This window comes from Monopterus albus, unplaced genomic scaffold, assembly GCF_001952655.1.
Source record: "Monopterus albus unplaced genomic scaffold, M_albus_1.0 scaffold405.1, whole genome shotgun sequence".
Taxonomy (NCBI): Eukaryota; Metazoa; Chordata; class Actinopteri; order Synbranchiformes; family Synbranchidae; genus Monopterus; species Monopterus albus.
The window spans coordinates 138,898-150,664 of NW_018128285.1; the positions used below are offsets into that span (position 1 = coordinate 138,898).

Sequence of the window (11,767 nt, forward strand, 5' to 3'; positions counted from 1 at the left end):
TTTATTTCTACATTTACATTCAAATTCAAATAAACATCTATTTGCTGATCCAATGATTTGCACAATGTTCACATTTCTATAATTTTTTTCCCTTGAAAAATAACCTTTCCAATATCTTTACATTGACTTTTATCCCATTTCGCCTCTCAATCCCAGATTCCATGAAATACTATTGATTTTCTTAGATAATCATGGGCTATTCCGTTAAATGACTGACATTTCCTGTCAGTCATTTCACATCCTGTTTTCCTGCATTAGATCAACCCCAGTCACAGTCACTGCTTCAGCTGCACAGAAGATTGAAATGACCTTAACAATAGCACCTTCAGCAGGCGGGAATCGAACTACCTCTCTGTCAACAAGGACATCAGATTATGTCTGTTAAAAAAAACAGCGACTGAAGACTGAGTGCTCACGTAATTTTTTAACTGTAGTCTCACCTACAGTGCCCTAGTGAAAATGCTATTACTCTCTGAAGACTCAGTTTAAGATGCATTCTTGTAAATTAATTTGACAGAGTAAAGATGGAAGCAACAAATTAATGCAGGAGCTGACAAAATGTTAAACTGTGCTTGCTCTAAATGATACAGTATGTGAATACATTATCTTTAAGAAATATGCTTATTATTAACTGCTTTTTTCACATTGCATCATTTACACACAAGGTAAAACAAACATATGCAAAAGAAGCAGCATATTGTCTAAATGTGGATTTATTGTTGAGGTATGATAGAACTATGAATCTTATCCTTTGAGAGATTCTTCCTAGTACAGCGAGACTATTTTTATATAAAATCTGTGCTGATATTCACTGTGTGGGCGATGACGTCGGGACAGCTCAGAAGACAAAAATTAAAATCTTCCTCCCATGTTTCATTTCACAATTCCCTGGAAGCCTCTCATTTTTAATGATCAGTGCATGTTTCAGGCTACAATGCTTCAGTACAACAACAGGAAGTAAGGCCGGAGGGTGTTTAAAAAAACAAAACAAAAAAGGACTCAGGACCTCTCAGTGCTGAGACACTGCAGAAAGCCAGGCTTTGTCTCAAGCTCCAGCAACACTGGGTCTGTAAACATGTTTCCAATGCTACCATTCAGATAGGAATCAATGCTGTAAAGAAATACCTAGAATCAGCTCTTATTTCTCAGTACTGATGGTTATCTCATCAGACTGGTCAACTGTGCAGCTCTTCCGGTCCCGTGCAATGAAGAATTTACGGGCCAATAGATGGAGATGAATTGGTGGGGGGGAGGTGAGGGTGATGTGAAGGTGGCTGGCTTTCAACAAAGGCATGAATGAGGTGGTGCTTGTCTAGTCGTCTTTCTCCACTATGACCTCCCCATGAAGCACCCTTCTCCTCTGCCGCAGCATGTGGAAAAAAAGCTGAGGAAACACTGGCAAAAAGAAAAGCAGGGTCAGCCAATTTTCTTTTTTAAACGAGAACTGGCTAAAGGCACAGGATGTAGATCAGTTGTGCAAATGACTGATATTGCAATGGGCACTATGTGGCAATGTTTGTGGTGATGTAATAAAAAGTCACGCTCTACATCTGCTGTGCTCTTACTCTGTTGTTGTTCCCACTTAGGATCCCAGGCAGAAGGCCGGTCATGTTCTATATTAACAGTATTTTCAGCACTCCCCATACAGAGATTTAAACTGACAATGATTTGCCTCTACTAACGGTTAATGTCTGTCAGTGTATCAGTCCTGGATCATCTTATTCGGGTGACATATTTCTTCATTAGTAAACCCTAGACCTGAGCATGAGAAGCTAGCAGAAGGTAAACAAAGCACAGAGCAGTTGACTCTGACTCATGTTAACTTCGGGAAATTATGGCTGCCTGGAGCCTTTAGGGCAGCATAGTCAGGTTTGGGATTTCATAATGAAAAAAACCTGTCACCCAGTGCAGCGGTGTGTTTTGCTGATATGTTTGTAATCCTTTGAAGAACAACAGAGACTTATGACACAAAGGACTGACACATTGACAGATATTAACCATTAGTTTTAGTCTCTGTATGGAGATTGCTGAAAATGCTTAATATAGAAAATGACCCACCTTGCACAGCTTGAAATCCATGTCATAGTAAATTATATGCTAAAACCAGGTAGGATTGTTTTATGGCAGCATTTGATTTTTGCTGCAATTTAAGGAATTGTGTTGTTAGAAATTCATTAAAAACAAAGTAAAAAAAAAAGAAGGAAAGAAAATGCAGAGGTGTATCCTCTAAGAGGAGTCACTTTCACTTCCTGATTCTGCTCTACAGAATGTGTAAAAATAATCCTTACATGGGATATAGGACAGCATGACGATGATGAGGCAGTAGTAGTAGTCAAATGACACATTATACTTGTTGGGAAGCCTCATGGAGTACATTCCAGATCTGCGTACGAACGGCAGAGCAGCATAAATGGTGAACAGCTCTCCAACGACTCCCAGGGGATACAAGACGATGAAGAGGTTGTATCTGGGACAAAGAAGGAGTCGAGTGTCTTTAAATACAGCATTGTGACATAGATAGCTGCACACAGAATGCAACCACATAGTCCTGCAGTTACAGTCAAAGGATGTTATCACACTCTTGTGCACTGTCAGCCAAACACACAGAAAATACAGTACTACTCTAATTCAATGAGATTTAAAAATGCAGTAGTACACACTGTAACATATGATACCTAAAAAAACTGAGTTCACCTGAGTTCAAGTCTCTGAAACTACTGGAGGGACGAACACCATTCTTTCCCTCATTTGGTGTTGTGACGATGGTGGTGGAGAGCACTGTCTAACACATCAGTCCAAAAACTAACATTGGTGTTTAGGTGGATTACAATCTGGTAACTGAGCCTGATAAACTGTTGTCTTACAGATCTCCAGGGCCAATGATGGGCAGTGACTAAATCCTGGACAGAGAGCTGTGGTTCCCCAGTGTAAAAGGATCTGATTTGGCAGATCACAGCACTCAAATGCTCATCACTACAGTAGGGTGACAGAGGACACATTGTGGCTATTTGGCAGACATTTAAATGCAAACAAACAGTCTCTCAACTTGGATGACAACCAGTTTTTCAGCAGATGCCTGACATGCAGTATGTCAGTTGGTAGGCATCATTCAGCAAAAAGCAGGCAGTTTCCTGTAGAACATGGCTCTACTCCTCTGACTTGGTAAACAATGCCACATGAAAACACGGTCAACATTTGTCAGCATATAAAATTGCACTATTGCTCTTCATAAAATTTTTTGCAGATTGTCATCTTGGTTTTCTGCTTCAGCTGTCTGTCACTTCACATACTGTACTTGTGAAGTAGCGTGCCTCCCTTCGTGACAACATCCGATCTCTCTAGTCCAATTTACGCCATGACTCAGGGCTACAGGGATCCTGTATTTAGTCTGAACCACAGCAAAGGCTCAGGGGAGTGTCTCAGCGGATGTGAGAGAAATGTTGGGTGAACATTCCATGACCAAAACAGACGGTCTTAAAAACAGGAGCAGCTGAACATGAGCCCCTCTCTGGGGGCCTGGCATCTCCTCCACTCTTAAAGAAAGACTTGAAGGGTGGGGGCAGGGAGGAGAGCGCTATTCAGTCCAAAAGAATCAAGACCAGATACAAAAGACTAACTGGCACAAAGTTAAACGGACTCCTGAAGATCACGACTCACTGAACCTAAATATTTAGCTTGCTGTCAGTAACGCTGACACAGAACAATGTCTCACCCAGTAAATGTGTTGATGTAATATGTAAACTTCACTACTCTGCAACAACATAGTCCTGTCTGTGCTGTGGGAAGATATCAGTGTGTACAGCTGATGTTCTTCCCAGTGACTCCAGCTTCAGCTGAGCTACTGAAGCAGAGACACATCACAAGGAGCAGACAGGCATTACGTCGCTCTACAGTCGAGAATTCATCATCAAATTTCATTGATGTTTTCTTCACTCATAATTAATGCTCAGGACTCAAAACAATGTTTTTTTCATTGCCAATTTTGTCAGATATTATGGTTTTATAGTTTTAGTACCTACCAATAATTCAGATGCATGTTAGGTAAAATATATACACTATTCTATTTTAAATTCTATTTTTAAATGACTAAACTTATAAAACATTGAAAGACCTTGAAATAACAAAAAAAATCTGCCTGTTCAGCTCCACATCATCTGTTTTATCAGAGCACAATGTTAGCAATTAGTTCACCCACCATTATCAGAAAATGGCTAGTGAGTTGCTAATCAACAGGCACACACATGCTTTTCCTCTCTATGTGAGTTGACCAATACTTAACACACATATGTCTGTACTACTTCCTGATGTAAAGCCCAGGGAGGGAAGCATGCTGGAGTTGAAATCACCAAATCAGGCCAACACACTGAGAAACTATGTCTGACGCAGTATTGACAAGTCAAGCTCATCAAAATCAAGAGCATTAGCATCTCCACCTGGCCCATTTGATGAAGTATGGCAGGAGGTTGAGCAGGTTGAAAGTGTAGTAGGAATATCTGGTAATCTCTGTCACCGTCCACACAACCAGGAATAGGATTACACTTTCTTCATTCTGGATCTTCATTTAAGTCAGAAAAATGGCAAATATACAAAGGAAGGAACAAGTATAATGTTTACATGAATCACACATGACAAGTACTGCTCTTACAGCTCAGTGTGTGCAAACGTGTGGGTGTAGAAAAGTGAATCTGTGAAATACGAAACAAAGCTATGACAAAGCACAGGGGTTTTTAATCATTCTCTACTGGAACATTAAAGACACTATTTAAAGAAATTACACTGTTCTTCATTTGCTTAAGGAAACAGAAGAGTTGGTGCACATAATAATCACCTGTCTGATGCTGTTGGTGATGAACCAAACCATGAAAATCCGTGAACACACTTGAACCCCAGTTACAATCACAGAAGTCTTCACAAGTCCTGCAGCGGAACAAGAGAAAATAATAATTTACATCTGTACATTTGTTGCATATATAAAAATTTCTTTAGGCATAAATGAACCAAAACCATCACATACCGATGGCACAGTGTCCCACCTGTAAGACAAGATGCAAAACACTGCTATTATTTTGCTGTTATTTTGTCATCACTTTCTTTTCTTAACAGATGTTTCTATCTAATCTCCTATAGTCAAATGAATGTTGATTATGAGCTGCCAGCCTTATTATTCTGACAGCTACATCAGTATTGCATAACTTGAATCATTTTACTCTGTAATACAGCAGCTGATCAGGTCTCTATATGATGCGATGGAACACTCAGATCTTACCTCCACTAATGCAAAGGTCTGGAAGAACTTGAGTGTCCTTGCTATACTTCTGTACAGACCCCTGTGTGTGCCTTTATGGATGTAGAAGCGTATCATTGCCAAGGCCAAAACCAACCACCTGCAAAAACAAAACAGGAAACATTAGTGTGGAGGCAACAGGCCAAACAGAATGGAAGGTTTAAGAATCTGGCCATAATTTCCCGGATCCCATCAGTGATACAAGAGAAGTGAAAATCATTTTTATTCAGCTCTGTGTGTACTTACCCACAAATGCTCCTTTATTTCAAACCTGAACTCTAAGCCTACTGTATCTTTTCACAACTCAGATCTCCAGGGCTGATGATGGGCAGTGACTAAAACCTGGACAGAGAACTGCAGTTCCCCAGTGTAAAAGGATCTGATTTGGCAGATCACAGCACTAAAATGCTGATCACTACAGTACAGTGACAATGGATACATGCAGTTTTCTCTCCATTTCTGCAGTACAATACAAAACCGATTATTGCATATACTTAGCTTATAGTTTATTGCCACTTCTCTGCTTTATTCTATGACCCACAAGCCATTTTACTTCCCACACAGCTTCTTCAGTGACCAGAAGTCCACAGTATTAGATGTTGCCAGTTTTGTTCCTGGAGAGTGAAACAGAGCAGCAGCTAATCCTCTATGCAGAACCCTTTTCCTAATGTCTAAGTTGCGCTATCACCACTAATTAAGGATGAAGAAATGTGCAAAATGTGAACAATTTAAGTACTGAACTTTTAGGGATTACGCTGTCTGTTAAGGTGTAATTAGTGCGTTAGGCACTGTGCCAAACTGGAAGCGCGGTTAGTCTGTATTGGTCCAGCGGGTGCCACTTCAAAATCTTACAGCTGTTATTTTCTTTTTTGAAGCTACACGAGCAGACAAATAGACCTATAGATTCCAGTTTGTTTGTATTGCGAAATCTGCCCATTGAGCATTTTACGGTGTCAGACCTGAGCTCCAGTGTCAGCGCACTCCGGCTATACTTATCACTGCGACTGTCTGAAGCGCTGTGGGCCCTGACGCTGACTCCATGCAGTCAGCCCTATTTGGACACGGCTGCCCTGTCACGTTAACCAAACGCCATTCATTCAACTTGAATCACTAAAATAATAAACTTTGTTTACTACCAAACTATTCGCAACCTTTTTTTCCAGCTCCAGCGTTACGCGGGCCGCTAAATTCAGCGAGCTGAACAGACACTTTCGACTTGACACTGAAACACACAGTCCTATAAACAGCAACACACGCTTACAGTTTTTGGGGAGCAGTTTTTCTTATTGCTACGGGACAGGGGCGTAATAACGCACGTACCCGGCGGTCATGGCGATGTTGTAGAAAGTGAGCCATGCGGTGGCGAGGGTGCTTTTCATTTTCTTCTTCTTGATGTTGTTGTTTTCCTTCCCCTCCACCGTACCGTCCTCCTCGCTGGACGCCATGGTACCGGGGGCAGGGTGGGGAAGTCAGGTAGGGGGTTGACAGCATGGGCCGGCAGGGGGGGGGGGAACAGGGTCATCCATTCACCTATCCGCCCACGGCTTCCCTCTCTCGCGGGACTGGTGCTGCTACAAGTGTGTGGCCTGTTGGTGGTAAAATACAGTCCCTCTGTTATAGCAGACTTCTGTTTGCAGGGGCGTAGAAACTGTGGACCCCGAGAGAGAATAATATTCATGAGCCTCAGTACATGGGAAATGAGCCACTCTACAGAAGCTTATTTTCAGATTATTTTCTCAAAGGAAACAAGTTTTCTTCGTATTACATGTGTGCAACTATACAGAAGTAAGAACTGACAAGTTAAAGGTTTAAAGTGCAACAGGCAGGTGTGATGCCCACTAATGTGTGATCACTTGTGTGTGTGTGTGTGTGTTTAATTTCATTTAATGATTTGTGTTTATAGCTGTGTTCTTAAAAGACTTTAACTTTATACAGTGCTCTGGCACATTTAGAATAGTAGTTGGCAGTGTGATATTTTGAGGTACCAAAGCAATTGTAGGCTGGGGCCTACGTTCTATTGTTTTCACCATAATGGCAGAGAACTCACAAGAAGCAAGCCAGGTCTTCCTTTCCTAACCTGAAGAGATCCCTGATTTAAAAAAAAATCTATCTTGCACTTTCAGTTCAAGTCTATTTATGTTTTTGGTTTTGGAAAATGTTCAGGTTGAATATAAGGGATGACTAATGTGTGTGTTTTATATGATTACAACAATGAAGGTCATCTATTATGCCCAGCTGATTGATAAGATGGAATAAAGTGCAATCACACTGAGATGCGTGTACATACACATCCTTCAGGGTGCAGAGTTAGACAGCCTTTGTTTGAATCCTGTATATAAAGAGAGTAAAGGGCCAGTCCCACCAAGGTACATGGTTGATTGTAGCCTCTTCCATTTCCTATGTCACCTCCACTGACCTGCTGGTCTGGGTGCCCGTGAAGTATATTTTTAATCACCTTTATTTGGCCAAGTATGTTACACACAAGAAGTTTGTTTCCAATACAGAACTGAGGCAGCCATCTGCAGCGCCAACTCAACTGATGGCATTAGCCACTGGGGGCAACTTGGGGGTTCAGTGTCTTGCCCATGGACACTTTGACATGTGGACTGCTGGTTTGACCTCTGCTTGGTTGGTATCAGCAGTCCTTTTCTTTCTCATCTGTATTGACGTGGTGGAGAGGATACGCCACTGCAGACTGACCGGCCAGGGTGAGCACAGCTCTCTGAACACAATACACAAATCAGTAAGTGCTACAGGTCCTGCACTTTCCTCTGCAAACTATTTTTATAGTGGTACCAGGCTGGCTTTACATTACAAAAGCATGGAAGCAAAAAAAAAAACAGCCAAGAGTTATTTATCTTATTTATTCAGAAGAATTTAGAAACCAGTTTGAATTTCTTTGTTCCTACTGTTGAAAAACAATGGTGCATTCAAGGGAATGAGCAGGAAGTCGGTTAGCGCACTTTACTTCTTGTAATAGTGCTGAACTGACAAAACCGCAGGAGTGTTTTTCTATAAAAAGTGAAGTTTCATGAGAAAACGAAAGCCATTTGAGGAAGTGTAATGTCAGCTCTTCCACGAAACTTTAGTTCCAAGCACAGGTTGTTTATAATTTTATGATTACAAGATTTGGTGGTATCTTTTCTGATACTGTTCTTACACAATTGTCACAATTTTAACCAGTAATCACAACAATCATTCTGATTCTTGTCATGTTTATTAAATGTTAATTTAAACACCACATGAAGATCAGCAGCACTGGCAAATGTAACTTCATGTTTGTTTTCCTCTGTATAATCTTGTTGGACTGGACTACTGTCCTGAAAATCCTACCCTTTCCCTCTCCAGTTAATGACATGGCAAGAGATGCTGACATCCCCTCCACTGTCCTCACACATGTGGAGCAGATTGCAGCAGTAACACCCATCACTCCAGCTGTGCCTGGGCAAGGTGTGTCCGCTTCCATGCAACTGGGAGTAAACCAGCTCAATGACAGGAACCAGACTGGAGCAGGGGCTCGACCAGAGACCAGTGGAATAGTCCCAGGGCTACCAGGTAATCCTGGTAGACCATTTGGCGTCTCTGGATTGAGCTCACGACCAGCGTCCACTGCAGTACACCACATAGCTCCATATGCCTACATGGGTCCACTGAGATTCCTGTGTGCCAGTGACGCCCAGGTGGACATGCTCGTGGACAGCTTTATGTTTTGGATGGATACAGTGGAGATGGTGCGGGTGGCAGGACATCCTCTGGTCTTCTATTCGGGCTGGGTGTTCCCCATCTATATCTTCTGCTACCTGTCGTGCCTGCGTGTGGTGGTCATGCCTCAGAACCCCCTGCTTTCTTCACTAAGAGTAGCTCTGCAGGACCTGCCCTTTTTCTTTGTGTGTGTGGGCCTCATTGCCATTTTTGGCTTCGTCACACCCATCCTCTACCTGATGAAAAACCTGTTGGTCTGCCTGGCCTTTGTTTATTTCAACTTGATGACCAAGCTGAAAGTCTTCAACACAAAGAGGATGCTCTTTTAATACATTAAGAAAAGCTACAACACTGAGACATAGTTGGCCACATCCAGGAACTGTGGCATGCCAAGTTTTGATGTGGTTTGTAACCTCATTTATTCCTCACTTACTCTGGTGCCCTCTATAAAACTGATCAGACATCTGATCAGTTTTATAGAGGGCACCAGAGTAAGTGATCAGACATCTGAAATTCTTCTGTCTTAAGGACATCTGCTCTCTGGGTTTATTATCCTGGCACAAATTTAAAACAGCCCGGGGAGTTATTTATAATGGATTTTAAAAAAGCATTGAATATAAAAACTGAGTAGTTTAAGCCCAAAATTCATCATTCAGTTTCTTTTTTGGCCTTGATTTATTAAAAATGGATTTAGAGTCCTACCCCAACTGAGTATTTTATGAAGCTATCACTGATTTTCATTTTCTGATTTAAGACTGCTTGTTTCTTTATTTGCTCTGCCTAAATTCTATGGAGGTTCAGGGACATTTTTTGTGGTTTGACTGCCCTTAACCACCCATGTGACAGGATATTCATGAGTGTCATTAAAAGGGAAAGCACCATGTCTCTGTCACTGTTGCTGCTTGCCACACACCTTAGCACACAGCAGACGACCTCTCCTATGACAGGAAAACTCTCCTATCACCTTTTCCACCACTGAGTACAAACTACACACGGAGGATAATGTTACCTTGTTCAAATGTTGTTGTGGTCTTTTTTCTTGTGCAAGTCCTCTGCATTACTGCTGACATAGGTACGTACTTTTGACAGTTTTTGTTTGTTCAACTGTCAGCTTTTAGATTAATTTGAAATTGGTATATGTGATGTGCTGAACCTGTTCTCTTTTGCTGCAGACAGTGGCTCCTTCCTGATATTCAATGAAAACCACAACAAGTGCATTAAGGTGGAGACTGCCACCTCAGTAACTGTGGCTCCTTGTGATCCTCATGCCAAGCAGCAACAGTTTCGTTGGGCCTCCCAGTCACGCCTCCTCAGTCTGTCCCTCAAGCTCTGTCTGGGGGCCACAGATCTGAAAGACTGGGTGAAGGTGGTCCTCTTTGAATGTGATGAGAGCAGTGAGCTACAGCACTGGCAGTGCAAGAATGAGACTCTGTTTGGCATAAAAGACCAGGACCTGCACTTAAACTGGGGCAACCGCGATGAGAGGAACGTAATGATTTACACAGGCTCTAGCATCTGGAGTCGCTGGAGGATATATGGCACTATCAGTGATCTTTGTTCAAAGGGGTATCAAGGTAGTAAGTCTTTGATTTAGAAAAGACAAAGCAATAATATTTATGGGAGAGTGATATCTAAATGTGCTTCAGCTTTCTAGGAAGGTTAGAAAGGTGTTTTACAGTGCTGTGATGAATTCTCCATGCTGAGATTGTTTTTCAGTGCAGAAAACACATTAATTATATTATAATTAAAATATATTATAATTATATATTCCTATAAGCATATATATATTAAATAATCCTATAATCAGCATACAATTCATTTTATATTACATTTGTAATATATAGAAAGGAATCCAATCGCATTTTCTACCAGGTCAACATGCATCAGGTGTGGCAACTACAACAAAACCAACTATTTACTTGCCTGGCAGCTATTTGTGACAGTTACTGAAACTTCATTTAGTCTAAATTATAAGGTAACTAAGAAACTATTTTCCATGTTTGGTGTGCAAGAGCTTGACTGGTGTGCACGGAGCCCCGACCTTAACCCCATCCAAATCCTCTGGGATGAAGTCTAACTATGAGCTAGGTCTTCCACTGAACATCATAATGCTCTTGTGGCTACAGTCAGGGTCCAAAATCCTGTGGAAAGCCTTTCCAGAATAGTGGCTGTTAATCAACAATCACATATAGATACAATGATCAGGTGTCCATATACATGCAGCAGCTGGCAACAGGTTGCTGACTTGTAGGTTTTACTTGTTTTATTATGTTTAAATGTATTATTTTTCTCCTCAGAGATTTTCACAATAGGCGGCAACACTTTTGGAGGCCCTTGTCAGTTCCCATTTAAGTTTCAGGGGAACTGGTATGCTGAATGCACAAAGGATGGTCGCGCAGATGGGCAGCTGTGGTGTGCCACAGAGACAGATTACGATAAAGCAAAGAAGTGGGGCTTTTGTCCCACACAAGGTAAGTGTGTGTGTGTGTGTGTGTGAATGACTCAGTTATTTCAAGCTCACAAAAGGCTATGTTGGCAGTCCTGAAACTACTGTGATCCCTTTTCACAGTTTTCTGTGACTGATGGTTTTACAAAGAAGACAGAGGCCAATCCACACTTTTTTCCAACAGGTATTCTAAATACATTCTTTTTATAATCTGTCTACTTGGTATCTCTTCCATAGTTTCCTCAGACTGGGACACTGATCCGGTCACAGGGGTTCAATATCAGAGGAACGTACAGTCAGCGCTGACCTGGCATCAGGCCAGGAAGAGCTGCCCG

The 11,767-nt window shown here is 41.6% G+C and overlaps 3 protein-coding genes across 3 annotated transcripts in view; 2 read left to right on the forward strand and 1 right to left on the reverse strand.

Moving 5' to 3' along the window:
- Positions 1–2: 2 nt before the first annotated feature.
- hacd1 (3-hydroxyacyl-CoA dehydratase 1) lies at positions 3–6,816 on the reverse strand. The gene is made up of 7 exons (XM_020586412.1): positions 6,605–6,816; positions 5,267–5,384; positions 5,015–5,033; positions 4,829–4,917; positions 4,434–4,555; positions 2,289–2,467; positions 3–1,395 (listed from the first exon to the last, which is right to left on the reverse strand). The coding sequence occupies exons 1-7, from the start codon at positions 6,727–6,729 to the stop codon at positions 1,313–1,315; spliced, it is 735 nt and encodes a 244-aa protein (XP_020442068.1). The 5' UTR covers positions 6,730–6,816; the 3' UTR covers positions 3–1,312.
- Positions 6,728–9,360, forward strand: LOC109951744 (transmembrane protein 236-like). The gene is made up of 4 exons (XM_020586402.1): positions 6,728–6,757; positions 7,626–7,718; positions 7,962–7,992; positions 8,633–9,360. The coding sequence occupies exons 1-4, from the start codon at positions 6,728–6,730 to the stop codon at positions 9,313–9,315; spliced, it is 837 nt and encodes a 278-aa protein (XP_020442058.1). The 3' UTR covers positions 9,316–9,360.
- Positions 9,361–9,893: 533 nt separating this feature from the next.
- Positions 9,894–11,767, forward strand: part of mrc1a (mannose receptor, C type 1a) — an 11,717-nt gene continuing 9,843 nt past the window's right edge. The window contains exons 1-4 of the mRNA XM_020586403.1: positions 9,894–10,058; positions 10,159–10,560; positions 11,284–11,457; positions 11,670–11,749. Coding sequence (XP_020442059.1) covers positions 9,989–10,058; positions 10,159–10,560; positions 11,284–11,457; positions 11,670–11,749 — 726 coding nt within the window. The 5' untranslated portion in view covers positions 9,894–9,988. The remainder of the gene's footprint in view (positions 10,059–10,158; positions 10,561–11,283; positions 11,458–11,669; positions 11,750–11,767) is intronic.

Coding starts and splice junctions, on each gene's coding strand:
- LOC109951744 (XM_020586402.1), top strand. CDS start 6,728: ATGGTACCGGGGGCAGGGTGGGGAAGTCAG. Junction 7,719..7,961: donor ACCTGCTGGTCTGGGTGCCC/GTGAAGTATATT, acceptor GACGTGGTGGAG/AGGATACGCCACTGCAGACT. Junction 7,993..8,632: donor CTGCAGACTGACCGGCCAGG/GTGAGCACAGCT, acceptor TTCCCTCTCCAG/TTAATGACATGGCAAGAGAT.
- hacd1 (XM_020586412.1), bottom strand. CDS start 6,729: ATGGCGTCCAGCGAGGAGGACGGTACGGTGGAGGGGAAGGAAAACAAC. Junction 4,556..4,828: donor TCACCAACAGCATCAGACAG/GTGATTATTATG, acceptor ACTTAAATGAAG/ATCCAGAATGAAGAAAGTGT. Junction 2,468..4,433: donor TACTTCATCAAATGGGCCAG/GTGGAGATGCTA, acceptor TCTTTGTCCCAG/ATACAACCTCTTCATCGTCT.